Consider the following 20,483-nt stretch of genomic DNA (forward strand, 5'->3'; position numbering starts at 1 on the left):
GTTGAGATGTTTTTCCTAATATTCAGCCTAAACTGCCCTTGCTGCAATTGAAGTCCATCGGTTCTTGTCCTAGCCTTCCCTGCCCCCACACACATTGTTTAGCAATTTTATTCCTAATTTTATTCCTAAACTCTGTGTGATGGGTTGGGTTACAAAAACCCCTTTGGAACTGGCACCTGATGTGCTGAGACATGAAGTTGAACATCTCATCTTCTAGGTGAATGTCCCTAGCCACTCGTTTATAAAATCATTCTCACTTTCTGGACTTGTGAGACTTCCTCAGGTTTTGTCCACTGATCTCAATTAGGCCCTGCAGACCTTGTTGGAATACAAACAAATTAATAATAATGATATAATAATGAACAATACTCATAAGAACATGAGAACATAAGAATGGCTGTACTGGGTCAGACCAAAGGTCCATCTAGCCCAGGGTCATGTCTACTGACAGTGGCCAATGCCAGGTGCCCTGGAGTGAGTGAACCTAACAGGTAATGATCAGGTGATCTCTCTCCTGCCATCCATCTCCACCCTCTGACAAACAGGGCTAAGGACACCATTCCTTACCCATCCTGGCTAATAGCCATCAATGGATTTAATCTTCATGAATTTATCCAGTTCTCCATGTTATAGTCCTAGCCTTCACATCCTCTTCAGTCAAGGATTTCCACAGGCTGACTGTGCGCTGTGTGAAGAAAAACTTCCTTTTATTTGTTTTAAAGGTGCTGCCCATTAATTTCATTTGGGGGCCCCTAGTTTTTATGTTATGAGAACAAGTAAATAACTTTTCCTTATTCACTTTCTCCAAACCACTCATAATTTTATATATCTCTATCACATCCCTCCTTAGTCTCCTCTTTTCCAAGCTGAAAAGTCCTAGCCTCTTTAATCTCTTCTCATATGGGACCCATTCCAAACCCCCAATATGAACCTTTTCTAATGCCAGTACATCCTTTTTGAGTGTCACTAGAGGAGGTTTTTGAACTAATTGATACATTTAACAAGTTACTGGGACCAAATGTCCTTCACCCAAGTTGAGGAGACCACATCTGTACACAGTATTCAAGATGTGGGCATACCATGGATTTATATAAGAGAAAGAACATATTCTCTGTCTTAGTCTCTATCCTTTTTTAATGATTCCTAACATCCTGTTTGCTTTTTTGACTGCCGCTGCACACTGCATGGATATCTTCAGAGAACTATCCATGATGACTCCAAGATCTTTCTCCTGATTAGTTGTAGCTAAATTAGCCCCCATCATATTGTGCATATTTTATGTATAGTTGGGGTTATTTTTTCCAGTGTGAATTCCTTTACATTTATCCACATTAAATTTCATTTGCCATTTTGTTGCCCAATCACTTAGTCCTGCGAGATCTTTTTGAAGTTCTTCACAGTCTGCTTTGGTCTTAACTATCTTGAACAGTTTAGTATCATCTGCAAACTTTGCCACCTCACTGTTTACCCCTTTCTCCAGATCATTTATGACTAAGTTGAATAGGATTGATCCTAGGACTGACTAGATTTTTTTCTCTCCTTTTCTATCAGTCTTCTCCCTCCTTGTAAAGCTCTTTCCTTCTTTTGATAGGTAAATATGTTCAGAAATTTTTACTCTCAGCATAATTTCTTCCTTCCTTTCCCATTAATGTCATTTCAATTAAAGGCTGAAGTGCTCTGAAACTGATTTGTTTGCTCATGTCTCGGTGGTACCTCTTTGTTTTTCCTCCCTTCACTTACACTGAGTTACAATTCATATTGATAAGCAATTGAAAACTAAATATATCATCATAATTATTCATAGTTACTAGAGAAGTGACTCATGAATTAATTCACCATTTGAACTCGATTCTTCTGTCCTTTTTATCTTGTTTTAGAATGAACACTTATGTTAGCTTTTCTGATTGTGCCTAATAATACTTTTGTGTTGCAAGTAAATCTACAAATAACTATATGTTTACTATATTGGTTTAATTTCTCAAATAAATATACAAAATTAGAGGTCCTATGCAATTGTTATGCATGTGGAGAAAGAAAAAACTGGCACCAACAAAATGTCTAAATAAATTCTTACAATTGTTGTGGCAACAGATTAATATATTAATATTGGTATTTATTAGTATCTTACAGTTCTGTAATGTTAGATGGTTCTCCTCGGAAAAGGTTCCGGCTATTATTGTACATCAAAATATTTCTGTTAGAGGATCTGATCTTAATCCCATTTAAGTCAGTAGCAAAGCTCCCATAGAATTTAAATAGGGGGGGATTGGGTGCCTGTCTTGGATGGTGCTAAACTTTTTGTAATGTCCTATTATCTGTTTTTTGTACGATTCTTATATAACGAAATATTTTTGTGGCTGTTCCAGCCAGAATATAGGTAATGGCCTCTGCTATGAGTCATCGAAGCATGCAAGGGCATGGGACAGCTCATGTGACACTGGACTCTATCTTGTTCCTGTACTTTTCCACAAACTGTGCTCGGGGCTTTGTTTGGAACAATCAAGTTCCTTCCACATGGCAGAAGCTATGAAAGGAGGAAGTGACATCATCACTTGGCTTCACTACCCCCACCCCCAAGTAACACCTGAAAAGATGGCTAGAGGACAAATACTTTGACTGGGGAAGTGGACCCAGGCAGGAAAGGAGGAATTCCAGCCTGTGTGTGGAAGATTGGTGAGTTGTTTGTATCATCAAGGTGAGACACTGCTTGATTCAAATCCTGTCTAGGCTATAGAACTTAGATTGTGATTTTTCTTTATTTCTTAGGTAATCTGCTTTGATCAGAACACTTAATACTTATAATCAATTAAAACCTGTCTTTCTGTAGTTAATAAACCTGCTATTTGAAGTGTCTTATTTGAAGTGTAAAGGGAAATCTGCTAAGGAACGGGGAGGAGGAGGGGTGCATTATCCTCTCCACATTGAGGGATGGATGGATGGAGTAATAACTTACACTGGTAAGGCTTCTGACAAGGGCAGGACAGTACAGGTCTAGGGCCCTAGCCTAGGGAGCAGGAGGGAATTGACTGAAGCCCATTGTTGGTTCATAGCAGCTGGCAAAAGCATTCATGTAACTCAGCTGGGTGTGTCCCCCCTTGTGAATGTTTGTGTCAGTGCAAGACCTCTTGCATTGTCACAGTATGAAAGGGAGCTCAGGTTGGTAGAGAGCTCAGCGGTGCCCCAGTTCCAGGTTGCACCTCGGTAACACCCATCACAATCTTGCCTCAGGGATTAGGGTTCCCATTGTTCATTAAAAAGGTAGGATAAACTCTGATGCTGATAACAAGATGGAACTGCTTTGGAGGCAGGATGCAAATGTGTTCCTGCTTGACGTAGGTCTGAAACACTGGAGTTCTATCTATCTACCAATCATCTTTTGTTTTTTGTTTTTTTAACATCTTCTACTCTTTCTAATTTTGTACTGATTTTCCTTGTTTGAGTAAAACAATTAAATTTTGTTGTTGTTATTTTATTCAGTTGAAAGGCCAGGAGTTGTATGCTGATGCAGACCAACTAGGAATTTAGCTTTCACACGGCTGAGTGGGGAAAAACAGTAATATTTAAAGAATGCTAATATATTTTCCCTCAAATCTTCTCTTTTTGAAAATGAGTGAATAATGTTTTGTTTTAAACCTGTACAGAATGTTTTGAGCAAACGTTCTTAAGTTTTCCAGGCAAAAAAGGCTCACCTCTGAAGCTTCTTTCTTCAAAATCCCATAAGAACATAAGAAACATAAGAACGACCATATTGGGTAAGACCAGTGGTCCATCTAGCCCAGTATCCGGTCTTCTGATGGTGGCCAGTGCCAGGTGCTTCAGTGGGAATGAACAGAACATAGAATCATAGAATTTCAGGGTTGGAAGGGACCTCAGGAGGCATCTAGTCCAACCCCCTGTTCAAAGCAGGACCTAATCCCCAACTAAATCATCCCAGCCAGGGCTTTGTCAAGCTTGACCTTAAAAACCTCAAAAGAACGAGATTCCACCACCTTCCTAGGTAACTCATTCCAGGGTAATCATCAAGTGATCCATCCCATCGCCCATCCCGCTCTCAATGTGACTGATTTTCCATTGTCTTGCAGCTTGTATAGTCTTGTACACCTTTGAATCATAAGGCCCTGATTCAAAGCCCACTGAAGTCAGTGGAAAGATTCCTATTTAACTCGGAGTGTGAATCAGCATCTCATATTGCACTGTTGTTAGTGACATCACAAGCCCAGCGGCCCAGAATCAGGCACGTCGGAACTAGAGCTGGTAAAAACAGAAATGTAAAACAATTTGATTCAAAATTTCAAAGTTTTGGTTTGTAGGTTTCAATACACAGTTGTTTTAAATGTTTGGCAAGGTAATATTCTTTTAGCTTTTTCAGTTGTCCTTCTTTCCTCTTTTCTTCAACTCTCTTGAAATTAAAAAGGAAAGACAAAGGGGTGGGGGGAAGGGGAAAAAAGAAGAAACTAGGAAGACACTTAAACCAAAAATATTGGCAAGCAATACTGAAAAACAATATCATGGGACATTTTGAAAGTGGACACATTTGTTGTGAAAATTATCAGTTTAGGAATAGAAAATGGCTATTTTGGATTAAAAAAAGCTTTTCATCTTTAAAACTGTCTGCCACCTCTAATGGCAAACATTTCTCCACCAAAAATGAATCAGAGTGAAAGAAAAATTTCCTACCAAATTCTGCTCACATCAAACATTCTTCCTGCAAACACCAGAGTGATGAGCCAACCTTTGTCTAGCCACATAGCAGGTCTTTGCCTCCCCCTCCCCTTTTGTGGTTTGTCCACATAATAAATTAACAAATCTACAGTTGAGGCCAAAAAAGAGGCGCTTAATATTTGAGCTCAAATGTAGATGCTCCTGCTTTTAGGACCTACCCCTACACAGCCAAAGGAAATGGGAGCTTTACCACTAACTTCAATGGGTGCTGGATCTGGTCCCTAATGCAGTAGATCCCGAGTCAATCTCTGTATATGTCCCATGTCAGGCAACTGTAGTATTGCCAACCCCAAACATTCAAAAATCATGACACTCGTCCCCCAAATGCATAAGATTAAGGAAAAAATACAAATAATTGGGTTATTTTTGTTGGTCTTCTGGTTTTTGAGCCATAGTGGGGCACATAGGTCATGTTTTCAAGTTTTTCTTTGTAATCATAAGTGCTCAACAATTAATTGTCTTTAAATGAAAGCTGAGATTCACCTGACTCCAGCCACTGGATCTTGAAGAAAAGCACCAAATGTCATGAGGCAGGCAATAAAATCACGGCAGTTGGCAACACTGTGAGTGTTACATGTTTAGAAGGTATCAGTCTAGTCTTTGTTGAGCCACTGGAACCCAGAAATGTTGGAAAAACAGATTTGGTTTTTATTTTGAATATTTTAATTTTTAAAGCCTAAGTAGCAAAAAGATATGCCAAGAGAATGTCACACCTCCTCCTTGTCAGCTCTGCTCCCTCCCATGAAACCTCCTCAGCTGTGCTGTTCTTACCCGATCTATCCCTATAATGGCTAGGAACAGTATGGCTATAAACCTCTTTGGTGTGTATCCTTTCCCCACTCATGCCAAACACAGGCAATCTCTTAAAATCAACTGTGTAAAACTGTCACCTGCCTACACCACAGACCCGCTTCCTGTCTGCATTGCAGTCGTGTCTTCTATCTTCAGTGACAGAAATCAGTTTTTATTGCTGATTATTTCTGTTGGCTCTGGAGAACTGATGTTGCTGAGAGAGAAGGAGCTGGACACTTTCCAATCTTACTCATCATCAGTTAAATTGTTTCTTCAGGTCCAATTGATTATGTTTGGGCAAACCTACTGAAGGTGCTGTGACTGGATAGGTATCTCTGAGGGCCCAGTTTGGCTTGTGATGATGATGCATGAGGTGGACAATGCCTCATTTGACTCTCGGAGAGCAGGTGGAATTTGCAGAGAGAGAAAAAACTCCCAGGTTAGCAGTGAGATATGATCTGAGCATACTTGGTACAGATATTAGTGAGAGACAATAAGCACTGACAGCCATGATGCCATTTTTATCAAGTGACTTTTCAAAGAGCTCACTACCTGTTAAAGTGAACATGTTGCGAGTGATAGGTGTCTGACTGACAGCAGGACCGGCGCTAGTGTTTTTAGCGCCCTAGGCGCACGGCCATTTTGCCGCCCCGCGCGCTGGTCCGCGGCTCCGGTGGAGCTGCAGCAGCCATGCCTGCGAAAGGTCCACCAGAGCCGTGGGAGCAGTGGACCGTCCACAGGAATGCCTGCAGCAGTTCCACTGGAGCCGTGGGACCAGGGGATCCTCCGCAGGCACAACTGCGGTAGGTCCACAGGAGCCGCCTGCCGCCCCCCACCGGCAAAATGCCACCCCCCAATAATCCTGGCACCCTAGGCGATTGCCTAGGCCACCTAAATGGAAGCGCCGGCCCTGACTGACAGCTCTAGAGACTGAAGACTGCTCTCAGTCATCCACGTCAGACACACTGTGGGCAGCTGCAATAAAGACTTACACACAAGCCCGTTCCAACTAATGTTCCTCAGTGCTGACCTAGAAGCAACATCTCCAGGGGCTGATAGTCTTCAGTCTCTGTGGCCTAGTCACTCTTTGCTTCCTCTGCTGAAGTTGCCAATGAGATACCAATAAGCACAAAGTGCAGTGGTGGAATTTGTGATGTGGGCAGAGCTGGTCAAACATTTTCCACCAAAATTATTCTTCATGAAATTGTAGGCTTTCAACTAAATGGATATTTTTTTGTCATCCAAAATTTGAATTCCTGAGAGCCTAAATATTTTTTAATTTAATTTGAAAACTAAAATACTTCAATTCCGAAATACTACCAAGTTGCCTTATGGAGCTGTAACTCCAGTAACTTGTGCTCCAGTTCTCCTTGGTGAGCCCCGTTCCCCAGCCAGACTTCATCTCCCATGATGCACTGGGGCCATGTATCAGTAATGATACTCCTCCTCCCGTCACCAAGAAGGGAGACCATAATGCATCATGGAACATGTAGGCCAACCAGTAAAGAAATATGGGAGCAAGAGGCTCTTGAACGACAACTCCCATGAGGCACCTCAACATCATTTCCAAGTCAAAACATTTCCGTATACAGCCAAAATGTGATAAATTGTGATTTTTCAATGAAAATTTCAAATGTTCAGTGGAAAAAAAAATTCCCAACCAGCTCTAGATGTGGCCACCTGTCATGCTAGAAGATGCAGTGAGGCACCCAACTCATTGCACAAAGTTTATCAATCAAACTTAAGATAAACCACAATTTCTGATCACTATCAACTGGGCTTTCAACCTGATGACTTGAGTGCAAAAAGAGTGCAACTCATTCCCAAGAGTTACTCTGTCCTCCCCTCTTCAGTCTCTTGGATGGTTTATTTTCCTAGAATAGTCACTCAAACTCTATAGCTGGATTTGATTTTAGTGTTTTCCATTTAGTGTCCTGCCCTGCAGGATGTGTAGCTCTGAGCATCTCCATTTCCTTTTGAAATTTGAATATGTATTTAAGCCAATCTGTTATGAGGCTGCACTGTTTAATTGCTTAGTGCATCCCATAATGGAGATTAGGAGGGTTGGGGTTTGAGGAAGTCTCCTTTGTGATTCCAGAGTTCCCAGTACAATGTAAATATTACTGCATGATCAGGATATGAATCGTTCCGCAGCTCACAGAATCATAGGACTGGAAGGAACCTCGAGAGGCCCTCAGGTCCAGTCCCCTGCACTCATTGCAGGACCAAGCACCGTCTAGACCATCCCTGACACGTGTTTGTCTAACCTGCTCTTAAAAAGAGCCAGTTACTCTTTCAAGCTGTGGGTTTTACCAGCTTCTGGAGCAGATCTGAATATACTTCACAGTAACAGTTACAATCACTGGCAACCCCTTTGCTTTGATTGAAAGCTAAGAAAGGGCTTTTCTTTCAGACGCCAGCATGAACTGAAGTTCTGTTCAGATGTTCTTTACCACATGGGAGCAGTGTTCATAGCCCAATTTGGAACCTGGTAAGTGAGAGTCTCTTAGTGAAATTTTTTTTAAAAAATTGTATTCGGCTATGTGGGAGTTGAAAATTATAAGAACTTTTATGTTCAAAGGAACAAAATATTTTTAATAATCCAAACTGTTCACTCCTAACTTGGATTCAGTTTCTATTTGTTTGGGAATGACTGGGTTAAATAACATAAGCAATATGCTTGGATTTTGACTCTTCTGATAAGAAATGATTTGAAATAATTATTTGCTTTACAGTAATGCCACAACTGAGATCAGGTCTCCAGAAAACCAGGCAATGTACAAACACATAATAAGATACAATCTATGCCCCAACAAGTTTGCGATCAAAAGAGACAGGACAGACATAGGATGAGAGACAAGAAGTATTATTATCCTAATTTTACAGGTGGGGAACTTAGGCACAGAGAGATAAAGCGTGAATTTTTCAAAAGGGCCTAAATCACTTAGGAGCTTGAGTCCCATTTTCAAAAGTCCCATTTGAAAATAGGAATTAGGGTCCTAAATTACATAGACATTTTTGAATATTTTCCTCTGAGTCATGTTCATGAAGGATCAGAGATGGTATCGCTGGTAGAGGGGGAATTGAATCCATATCTTCGGAGACCCAGTCCAGTGCCTTTAGTACAAAATTTATCCCTCCTCTTTCATTAGACTGATGTCAATTTTTGTGTATCAATAGAGTAACAATGTAACTAATAGCCAGTGTACAGGGTTGGCATTTAACATAATGATTCTTCTGGGGTGTTTCGCTGAGGGAAAGAGCTAAATTTATACATCTGTAACTAAACACATTACCTATACTGCTCTTGTATTGACAGCCCTGGGTCCCTCAAGTTCTATGTTTATCCACAGAACAGCATCACCAGTAACAGAGCAAGTTTCCTTGCCACACTGTACCTAAAAGGCTGACTTGCTAGGGCAGGGGTAGGCAACCTATGGCACATGTGCTGAAGTTGGCACGCAAGCTGATTTTCAGTGGCACTAGCACTACCTGGATCCTGGCCACCAGTCCAGGGGGCTCTGCATTTTAATTTAATTTTAAATGAAGCTTCTTAAACATTTTTAAAACCTTATTTATTTTACATACAATTATAGTTTAGTTGTATATTATTAACTTATAGAAAGAGACTTTCTAAAAATGTTAAAATGTATTACTGCACACGAAACCTTAAATTAGAGTGAATAAATGAAGACTTGGCACACCACTTCTGAAAAGTTGCCGACCCACGTGCTAGGGTAAGAGCTCAATCTCTGAGCTTCCACTCCTTTGCTTCTGCAATGCCTTCCAGTTCTGGTGGGTGATCTTTGTCATACAAAACATTTTCAAAACTCTGAAATAGACTCAAGAACTTTTTCAACTTACTGAACACCTACAGTACCACTCACTCAATCCACTCATCCTCAAACTCTTTCACACATCTGTCTGTCTGCTCTACAGAGATACTACCTGGTAATATCTTTTACTGGACCAACAGTCAGATCTTTGTGTAGTCTTGTGTTGTTCAAAGGCTTCTCTCTTTCACCAACAGAAGCTGGTCCAATAAAAGATACTACCTCACCCACCTTGTCTCTGTAATAGCCAGAGATCAACACACCCTATAAACACACTGCTTGCCTTCCAGTGCATTCTCCCAGACACCTTCTCACTAACCCAATCTCACAATTCTACTTACTCCATTTGACTGCCCACTGACTCATCCATCTACCTTCTCAACTCCCTACACAACCATCGACTCCCCACTTCTTCTTACACCAACAATATGCTCACCCATCTATCAGTCTACCAGTTTGCTAACACATCCAATTGTCCATCACAACGGACACTCCCATCCAGCTACAAACCAATTCACCTGCCAACCACCTATTCTTTCACATCTCTTTATTCATGCAGCCACACACTTACTCACCTACCATCTAGTACATCCACCCAGTCACCCGTTTACACAGTATGCCAAATACAAGGCAATGCATTATGGAAAGCATTCAAATTATCGGATGAATAAGACTGAATTAAGCACTCAGTTGTTTTGTTTTCTGCCTGTCACTACAGAAACCATTTTAAGCAAACCTCAGAGAAGAGTTTGGTACCTTCTTTATACATTAGAGGGTTGAATGTTTGTGAATATATATCCCTGGGACTCAAATCTCAAAGCAGTAGGCATGCAAAAATATGTATGCATTTGCATGTTTTGTACACAGAATGATGACTGGACATGAAATAGTTCATCTTCTCTTAATTCATCTTTTCGGCAGGTATCAGAAGTGAGAGTCATGGAAGAGAAAAATTGTACCATAGCAACCCAGTTCATTCTCATGGGATTCACAGATGATCCAAAGCTGCAGGTCAACTTCTTCGTGTTGTTCCTGGTGATCTATGTTATCACCCTGGCGGGGAATCTTGGGATGATCATTTTGATCAGAATCAGTTCCCGACTACGCAACCCCATGTACTTCTTCCTGTGCAGCTTGTCTGTTGTTGATATCTGCTATTCATCTGTTGTCACCCCAAAGATGCTAGCAAACTTCTTCGCAGAGAACAAAGCCATTTCCTACACTGGGTGTTTTTCTCAAATGTATTTTTTTGTTGCCTGGGTATGTACAGAGTGCTTCCTCCTAGCTGCAATGGCGTATGACCGCTACATGGCCATTTGTAAACCCCTGCTCTATTCATCAGTTATGTCCCATAGAGTCTGTGTCCCACTGGTGGCTGGCTCCTATATCACTGGCTTCACAAATGCCATGATTACTGTGTGTGTTATTACCAGGTTATCATACTGTGGTTCCAATATCATCAGCCATTTTTTCTGTGACACCCCTCCACTGCTAGCCCTATCATCCTCTGATAGCTCCATCGCTGAAAATACCATTTCTCTTTTAGCTGGTTTCACCTGTATCAGCTCTCTCCTGATAATCCTCTTCTCTTACCTGTACATCTTGGCTGTCATCCTGAAAATCCACTCTGTCGAGGGCAGACACAAAGCCTTCAACACCTGTGCCTCCCACCTGACGGCTGTCACCATGTTTTATGGGACTCTGATCTTTACATACTTACGCCCCAAATCCAGCTACTCAGTGGGTCATGACCAGGTGGCCTCTGTGTTCTATACGGTGGTGATCCCCATGCTGAACCCCCTGATCTACAGCCTGAGGAACAAGGAGGTGAAGGATGCCCTGAGGAGATCACTGGGGCGGGGAAGTGGTTTCAAGATGAATGTATTTCCATGTCACTTTAATAACCAATAACAAACCTTTTCATCTCCTCTCTTTATTGTTTCGGGGAATGTGATTGAGGTGGCTGCTCTGTCAGGTGCTTTTTCCATTGGTGTTGTAAATAATAACCACATCTCATAGAAATGCTCACTTAAAGCTGGCCATGAAACCACTGACCTTAAAATAGTTTTAGAGACCCATATCTGCTCACGCGAACAGTCTGTAAGGCTCTCCAATTCTACAGTGATGTGCCCTGTATAAGAATGTAGATTGGTACACAGAGAGGCAGACAGATAGTTTCAGAAGTACACATCACAGAACGATCATTTTGTAAGCATGAGAGAAGAAACATTTGTACTTTACATTCTGGTATCAGCCAAGCCATATGGCAGGATGGCAAAGAGTAGATTAATTTAATGTGGTTTTTTAAAAAAGGAACACAATGTACAGCTACGTATACCATTAGTGTAGTAACCACACAACAAACACTGAGATCAGCAATCCCTGGCCTCTCTTTCGGCAAACATGTATTGCTATTATAGTGTTGCATTGTTATTGCTACCTTAAACCCAGGATCTAACTACTATGAGTGCCTCCTTTGAACCTCAGGTGAGATCCACTTGTTGATGGAAAGGTCATGGATGGAAGTTCAAATCAGAGAATTCTGCCTTTATTCAGAGGCCCATATCGAATACATGACTCAAATACAAAGAGGCTAGTTCTAGTGAGACCATGAAAATTAATTATATCTGCCACTTACACCCTCATCCATTACAAGTGTCTGTATTATATTAGACAATGCTAGAATGGAATCATCTTAGGCCAGGTCTACGCTACCATTTTTGTCGGTATAACATGTCGCTCAGAAGTGTGAGAAAAATACCTCCCTGAGTGACATAAGTTACACCATCAGAAGCACCAGTGTGTACAGCATTAGTAGGAGCATTGCCAGCAGATTGAGAGAAGTGATTATTCCCCTCTATTCGGCATTGGTGAGGCCACACCTGGAGTAGTGCATCCAGTTTTGGTCCCCCCATTTCAGAAAGAATGTGGACAAATTGGAGAGAGTCCAGCGGAGGGCAACGAAAATGATCAGGGGACTGGGGCACATGACTTATGAGGAGAGGCTGGGGGAACTGTGGTTATTTAGCGTGAAGAAGAGAAGAGTGAGGGGGGATTTGATAGCAGCCTTCAACTACCTGAAGAGGGATTGCAAAAAGGATGGAACTCGGCTGTTCAAAATGGTGGCAGATGACAGAATAAGGAGCAATGGTCTCAAGTTGCAGTGGGGGAGGTCTAGCTAGGATATTAGGAAATGCTATTTCACTGGTAGGGTGGTAAAGCACTGGACTGGGTTCCCTAGGGAGAGGGTGGAATCTCCTTTCTTAGAGGTTTTTAAGGCCTGGCTTGACAAAGCCCTGGCAGGGATGATTTAGTTGGGTTGGCCCTACTTTGAGCAGGGGGTTGGACTAGATGACCTCCTGAGGTGTCTTCCAACCCTGATATTCAATGATTCTATGTTGGTGGCAGAAGCTCTCGCGCCAATATAGCAACCACCACTCATGGAGGTGCTTTTATTAGGCCAACAGGAGAGCTCTCTCGCATCAGCACAGAGCGGCTACATGAACAATCATACAGCGGTGCAGCTGCATTAGTACCTCTGTGCTGTTGTTAACGCTCTAGTGTAGACATAATCTTAGCCATTGATAGCAAAGGGATGCTGGTACAATAACTGACCAGAACTCTACAGAGACAAGATGGAAGAGGCAATGTATTTTCTTGGACCAACTTCTGTAGGTGACAGAGACAAGTTTTTGAGCCGACACAGAACTCTTCTTCAGGTCTGGGAAACTAACTCAGAATTGCACAGGTCAATACATGGTGGAATCGATTGTTTAGTATAAGTAGTAAACACATGTTTCAAGGGACCATTCAAGGTGCAAGTGGCCTGTTAACACCCCTCCAGTCACAGGGAGGAAAGGGAGTGGGAAGACCCACCTCAGCTCCTCAAGTTCTTGTGCTCCGATATCTCCCTCAATGAACTCATGCTCTATATCTATGGCAGTTCAGTGGAAATCATCTCCGTCCTCGTTATCCTCATCTCCTACATTTTCATGGTCATCTTTGTCCCGAGGTCCTCGCTCAGTGAATCTCTTAATTAACTTGGTAAAACATCACCAGTGAGGAAGTGCAGAACAAGAAGGGGACTGGCTGAGTGAATGAGATATAATGTCCTATAGCAACAGACATGGGTACATAACCGATGTAAGGGATAATGGGACTGGAGCACATGATTTATGAGGAGATGCTGAGGGAACTGGGATTGTTTAGTCTGCAGAAGAGAAAAATGAGATGGGATTTGATAGCTGTTTTCAACAACTTGAAAGTGGGTTCCAAAGAGGATGGATCTAGACTATTCTCAGGGGTACCAGATGACAGAACAAGGAGTAATAGTCTCAAGTTTCAGTGGGGAAGGTTTGGGTTGGATATTAGGAAACACTATTTCACTAGGAGGGTGGTGAAGCACTGGACTGGGTTATCTAGGGAGGTGGTGGAATCACCTTCCTTAGAGGTTTTTAAGGTCAGGCTTGACAAAGCCCTGACTGGGATGATTTAGTTGGGAATTGGTCCTGCTTTGAGCAGGGGGTTGGACTAGATGACCTCCTGAGGTCCCTTCCAACCCTAATATTCTATGATTCTATGACATGCATGTGTTTTGGGTTTGGGTATTAAATTTGACCTGATGTGTATTTATTTAAAGATTTAGGGTTACAGGATAGCAGATTCTTTTAGGTTGGAAAGGAATCGTTTAATCCATCTCTCCCTGATCCATGTGGGGCAGATGATTTGCTGGACTTGGACTCAGCTGAGCTGGGTTCATGCTTCTGCTCTGCCACAAACTGGACAAATCACTTAAATTGCCCCATGGGTCAGTACCTTCTTTACACTGATATCAAGTTAAAAAAAAAGTCTCTCTCTTCCCTCTGATGTGTTGTAGTCTGCTCCGCAGAATTAAAGCAGTGAGTCAATTGCTGAGTAATGGAGGTGGGGGAATAAATAGTAAGGATTTTAAGGAAGACAGTTATGGAGAAAGGGAACAGCTCAAGGTTTTGAGGCTGAGAAACAGTGTCTTTCCCCTTTGTATCACCAGTTCCAATCCAGGGAGGAGGTGATTTCAAAGCAGGACATACCTTGGAAAGCAGGATTGTCTAATCCCGCTCAAGGACTGTGAGACCAGACAGATGATGGGTCTTGCAATGAGAGACAATTGTTTTCAGCTCTAGGTCACAGATCTTCTTGGTAAATTCTTAGAATGGAGAGGGGTAACCAGCAGTGTTCCCCAAGGGTCTGTCCTAACAGGGCCGGCTTTAGGAAGTACAGGGCCCAATTCAAACAGTTTCGATGGGGCCCTGGCAGAGATGACTAAAAAACACATGTTAAAAAAACACATGGGTCTTGTACTCACTGGACGGTGCTCTGAGTCTTCGGCGGCACTTTGGCGGCAGGTCCTTCACTAGTTCCAGGTCTTCAGCTGCACTGAGTGACCCTCCACCTAAGTGCTGCCGAAGACCCAGAGCAAGTGAAGGACCTGCCGCCAAAGACCCAGTGCGCCTCCAAGTGAGTAAAAATTAAAAAGGAGCCTCTAGCCAGGGAAGGGATTCTTACTGGAAGAGGTGCCCTCTTAGGAATGGGGCCTGATTCGGAGGAATTGGTGGAATAGTCCTAAAGCCGGCCCTGTGTCCTAGGACCAATCCTATTCAATATATTCACAAATGATCTGGAGAAAGGGATAAACTGTGAGGTGGCAAAGTTTGCAGATGATACTAAACTGCTCAAGATAGTTAGGGCCAAAGCAGACTGTGAAGAACTTCAAAAAGATCTCACAAAACTAAGTGATTGGGCAACAAAATGGCAAATGAAATTTAAAGTGGATAAATGTAAAGTAATGCACATTGGAAAAATAACCCCAACTATACATACAATATGATGGGGGCTAATTTAGCTACAACTAATCAGAAAAAAGGTCTTGGAGTCATTGTGGACAGTTCTCTGAAGACATCCATGCAGTGTGCAGCGGCAGTCAAAAAAGCAAACAGGATTTTAGGAATCATTAAAAGGGAGAGAGAGAATAAGATGGAGAATATATTATTGCCCTTATATAAATTGAAGGTACGCCCACATCTTGAATACTACATACAGATGTGGTGACCTCATCTCAAAAAAGATATACTGGCACTAGAAAAAAGTTCAGAGAAGGGCAACTAAAATGACTAGGGGTTTGGAATGGGTCCCATATGAGGAGAGATTAAAGAGGCTAGGATTTTTCAGCTTGGAAAAGAGGAGACTAAGGGGGGATATGATAGAGGTGTATAAAATCATGAGTGATGTGGAGAAAGTAGATAAGGAAAAGTTATTTACTTATTCCCATAATACAAGAACTAGGGGCCACCAAATGAAATTAATGGGCAGCACATTTAAGACAAATAAAAGGAAGTTCTTCTTCACACAGTGCACAGTCAACTTGTGGAATTCCTTGCCTGAGGATGTTGTGAAGGCTAAGACTATAACAGGGTTTAAAAGAGAACTAGATAAATTCATGGAGGTTAAGTCTATAAATGGCTATTAGCCAGGATGGGTAAGGAATGGTGTCCCTAGCCTCTGTTTGTCAGATGGTGGGGATGGATGACAAGAGAGAGATCATTACCTATTAGGTTCACTCCCTCTGGGGTACCTGGCATTGACCACTGTTGGTAGACAGGATACTGGGCTATATGGACCATTGCTCTGACTCAATACCCAGAACCCCTTATGTTCTTTTTTTTTAACCACCATTTCAGTGGTTGGAACCAACATTCCATGTATGCAAACAGCACCACAGGGAAACCCAATGACATTATCTCAGCAGTAGAGCAGATGCTGAGAACCGTTTTAACTGTGTGCACCCCTTTCCACAGCTTTTTTATTCTTCTAGAAAGTGGGACAGAACATGAGAAAGGCGAGTGTTTATTTGTCTGTAGTTCTATTACAAAATATTGCAGTTGCTCCTGGAAGGACTGAAAGAAGGAAATGAAATGAGTTGTGGCAATAAATAAATGTGTGGAGGCATATACCATTTGTGGTGGATTTGAATAAATGAACAAAGAAGGATGATGATGAGGAAATGGTGTTCAGCTGGCTTATGCAAACCTTTCACTGCATGTAGGCAGCAGTCCTCTATCCTCAGAAAAACTGGAACATCATAAAAATTACAGAGAGAAATTCTTTCTGAGAATTGATCCTATGAAGGGAAAGTTTTCTGAAGTGCGTGCTACTGTGCCCTAATAAAGAAGTTGGCTGAAAATCTGGATGCAACTGTGGTCACTAAAAATTATAAAAGCTCTTATGTCAGATAAAAGGTTGAATATTAGGAAACACTATTTCATTAGGAGGGTGGTGAAACACTGGAATGGGTTACCTTGGGAGGTGGTGGAATCTCCATCTTTAGAGGTTTTAAAGGTCAGGCTTGAAAAAGCCCTGGCTGGGAAGATTTAGTTGGGGATTGGTCCTGCTTTGAGCAGGGGGTTGGACTAAATGACCTCCTAAGGTCTTTCCCAACCCTAATATTCTATGATTCTAAAATGTTGACTAGTATTGTTTCTCTGGAATTTGACATTCCTGTGTGTACCCCAGAACCTAACAGTACTGCTCTCAGCCATTTTGTATGTGCAGCCGCTGCCAGCTGAAAACCAAGCATCATCTTGCTAGGAATAATAGGCCTTTGTGAGACAAGTTCGGACAGCTGCATATTTGCTGTTTGTTATTTAGATGGGAGGATGGGACAAAAAGTTTTGGAGGAATTTGAGTGGATAGCAATGTTGGTTTTAGGCAGAGCTGGTTCCGGGTTTTTTGCCACCGCCGAAGCAAAAAAAAGAAGACAGAGTGCCACTGCTGAAGCAAAAGAAAAAAGGAAAAATGCCAGAATGCTGCCCCTTTAAAAGTGCCACCGCAAGCACATGCTTGGGAAGCTGGTGCCTAGATATGTTGTTGTTATAGCTAGAAACACTAGAAATGTTTTGAAATAATGAGTAGTTTGTTGAAATTAGAAGAATTGGTGACCCAGTACAGGTTATTATGCTGTGCCACTATGAGTCACCATAGGTTATACACTTTGATAGAGTTAGCTAGAAAAGATTAGGTAAAAGTAAATATCTCGGAGCAGTCTGAGGGAGCTTTTTCTTTTGGAAGGAAAAGACCGTCCCTGGAAATCCAGCTGGTGATGATTTAAAACCATCTTAGACTGATGGTAACTATATCTGGGATGTTCTAAACTGATTGCTTCTGCCTGAGAGTGCTTATTAGCTAATAAATTGTAATTTTAGATATGACCACACTTGCTTGTGTTAATTTGTCCTCAGCCAGAGCATTGTGTTCCCATTGATTTATTCCTGACACTATCTGGAGTGAAACAGTTAAATTACCAGTGTTATGGGATCTGAAAACCCTGGGTAACAGTATTTTTGAGTTTACCCATCCTTAAAAGAGTGGTAGGGCTACTGCCAACCCTACAAGCAGGGTGGTTTGCTCTGAGTTGCTTAGCCTTCTGGGGACTGCGGAAGGTGTGCACATGCCTGGTAGCAGAATTTTGGGCACCTAGATGATTTTGGTAGCAGAAACTTGTCTACACTTGGCATGGGGGGGGGGAGGGAATCATGTTGGGGGAGGCTCAGAAAGGAAAAGATTGAGAACTCCTGATCTACACCATCTATGGCACAAGATTGCCCATAGCCACACACCCTTTAAAGGAGCACTGGGCACCAGGTTGTCTTCTCATGTTCAAAAAGCCTTATATTTAAGCAGCCTGGTTCCTCTCTCTCAAACAGCAGTTGTGTCAGTGGTACATTTGTTTCTTCAGTCCCCACAACTTGGCCCATATAACATCCCTTCATTAGCTGCTTGATTTTGAGTGTTGGCAAGGCCTGATTCAAGGGACTTTTAGGGGTTTCCTTCTTTCATCAAAGGACCTTTTCGAGCTGCACATCCTTTTTGATACAAAAAATTGGGCAACCACTGTCTTAGTCAACAGTTTAGGGAGAAATGAACACTTCTGCAGTCCATTTGACTGTCTCCTGAGCTAAGGAGGAACTTTTGTTTGGGACGTAGCGGGATGGGGTGGGGAGGGGCGGGGTGGGAGGGTTGTGAAAAGGAAAGGAGGAAAGATGAAAACCACCACCCCCTTAGTAGTGTATTTCAGGTTTTATACTTGTTGATAGGCAAAGTATCAAAAACAAAGGACATATGTTCTTCTGACAATAGGCCCATGTACATGTGTTGGGGTAGGGTAGCTGTATGGGCAGTGAGAAATCTGGCCCAACACAAAGTATCCCTGAACCACTCAGTTCTCCCCTTTTCATCATCTCCTCTTAAACCAGACCCTTTCCCACTGTAACCCTTCTGCTCCTCTGAGTTGGCAGCAACAAGGGCCGGGTTCAGTGTCCAGGGGTTCCGTTGTAATAACACCATGCATAACCGGCTCAAGCCCCCACCCAGTGACCTGGGACACTTACATACCACACCCTCCTGGGCACCTCTAGGAGGCAATACCTCCCCTCTCGCAAGCACGGAGTCCGAATGTAACAAAATCCTTTTAATAAAGGAAGGAAACAATGTGGCATCCCATTGGAGAAACACCACAAACAGGATTATAACACAAACCATAAGCAAAAACCCACCTCCAAGTACATTTGGCAATGTCCTTTCCCCTTTAGGGTCTTAAGTCCAATTACCCCAAAGTCCAACAACCCAAAAGTCTCTGGTCAGTGCCACCCCAGAATTCAAGAGTTTATCTGCCGAGTTTTACCCCCTCCCCTCCGCCTGGGTGGAAAGGGGCACCTTAAGTGGGCCAGGGCCAACTGCTCCACCTCTCCATGAAGTTCTGCTGCAGCCTTCACCACGACCAGCTCCACCACACCAGATGTGCCGCTCCTCCAGCTGTCTCTGCAAACACTTCACTCTGCTCACTGCTCCATGGCGGCTCCAACACGCTGCAAACCGCTCTGCTCTGCCAGCTGCTTAACAATAGGTCTTCAGGCTCCCCCACAGGTTAACACAGCACTCAGTGATTTCAGCTCTTAGCAGGAGAGCCCTGGTGTTGGTGCACCATTGGCTCAACATGAATTCAGCTCAGCAGTCTTTAGATAGACTTCTAATGGAATCAAAATTAGCTCTACTCTTTAACAGTAGAGAGAGGAGACTGTGCAATTGGTGTTCCAGGCCCTCAAAAGGGGCCCATACCATCAGGTACACACATCAGTCCCCAACCTCCCCCTTCCCCCTCCTCTCTCTCTCTCTCTCTCTTCATGGGGTTTTGGAACCCATGTCCCATGTTTAGCAAGTACCACCCAACGGAGGTTGAGTCATCTCTGTCACAAAGCAGTCTCACAGCTCCCCATTCACACAATCAGGGTGACAAACTTTTTTTCCTCCTGCCCCAATAACAAAGAAATTGGGGATCCCAGAGCTGTTAAAATAACCATCCCAGTCTGCTGTGGGCTTATGCTAAGTGGGGGGTGGATGCCAATGCAAATCTTTCCCCACTCTGTGAAATTCTTGGAATTCTTTCCACATTCCCTACAATTCACCACCAGATGTCAGGGTAGCGCTCATCCTGACTCTGCTTACACCGCTGTAGTTATACCTTTTAACTTTCTCTCTGACCCTCTGCCTTGGGGCTTCAGTTTTACCACCGTTGCTTTCAGTCATTTCTCATGTCTCTCATTTTCTGACTTGCATTATTTAATGTTGCAAAGTAGCTAGACTCACAGCTTGTGGAAGATCAAAATATAAAGCGTTAAATAAGACCAGACCAATCATAACTGAGGGACCTTTCAATGTGATGCTGAAGCGAAAAATGTAATTGTTCTCTGCAGATGCTGCTACAAAATATCTCCAAGCATGCCAGCGCCCTCCTGATTCTTTTGCTAATTTTATTTATTTCCTATTTCTTATAGTCCATGAAACAGAGTTTAGGAATAGGAGCAGAAACAATGGGCTTCAACTGCAGCAAGGGAGGTTTAGGTTGGACATTAGGAAAAACTTCCTAACTGTCAAGGTGGGTCAGCACTGGAATAAGTTGTCCAGGAAGGTTGAGGAATGTCCATCATTGGAGATTTTTAAGAACAAGTTAGACAAACACCTGTCAGGGATGCTCTAGATAATACTCAGTCCTGCAATGAGTGCAGGGGACTAGAATAGATGTCCTCGTAGGGTCCCCTCCAGTCC

The 20,483-nt window shown here is 42.6% G+C and overlaps 1 protein-coding gene across 1 annotated transcript; it reads left to right on the forward strand.

The window, feature by feature from the left end:
* The first annotated feature begins 10,283 nt into the window (after positions 1–10,283).
* On the forward strand, positions 10,284–11,258 carry LOC127051491 (olfactory receptor 5F1-like). Its single transcript, XM_050953812.1, has one exon. The coding sequence runs from the start codon at positions 10,287–10,289 to the stop codon at positions 11,256–11,258; it is 972 nt and encodes a 323-aa protein (XP_050809769.1). The 5' UTR covers positions 10,284–10,286.
* Positions 11,259–20,483: the final 9,225 nt, after the last annotated feature.

This window comes from Gopherus flavomarginatus, chromosome 5 (genome assembly GCF_025201925.1).
Source record: "Gopherus flavomarginatus isolate rGopFla2 chromosome 5, rGopFla2.mat.asm, whole genome shotgun sequence".
Taxonomy (NCBI): domain Eukaryota; kingdom Metazoa; phylum Chordata; order Testudines; family Testudinidae; genus Gopherus; species Gopherus flavomarginatus.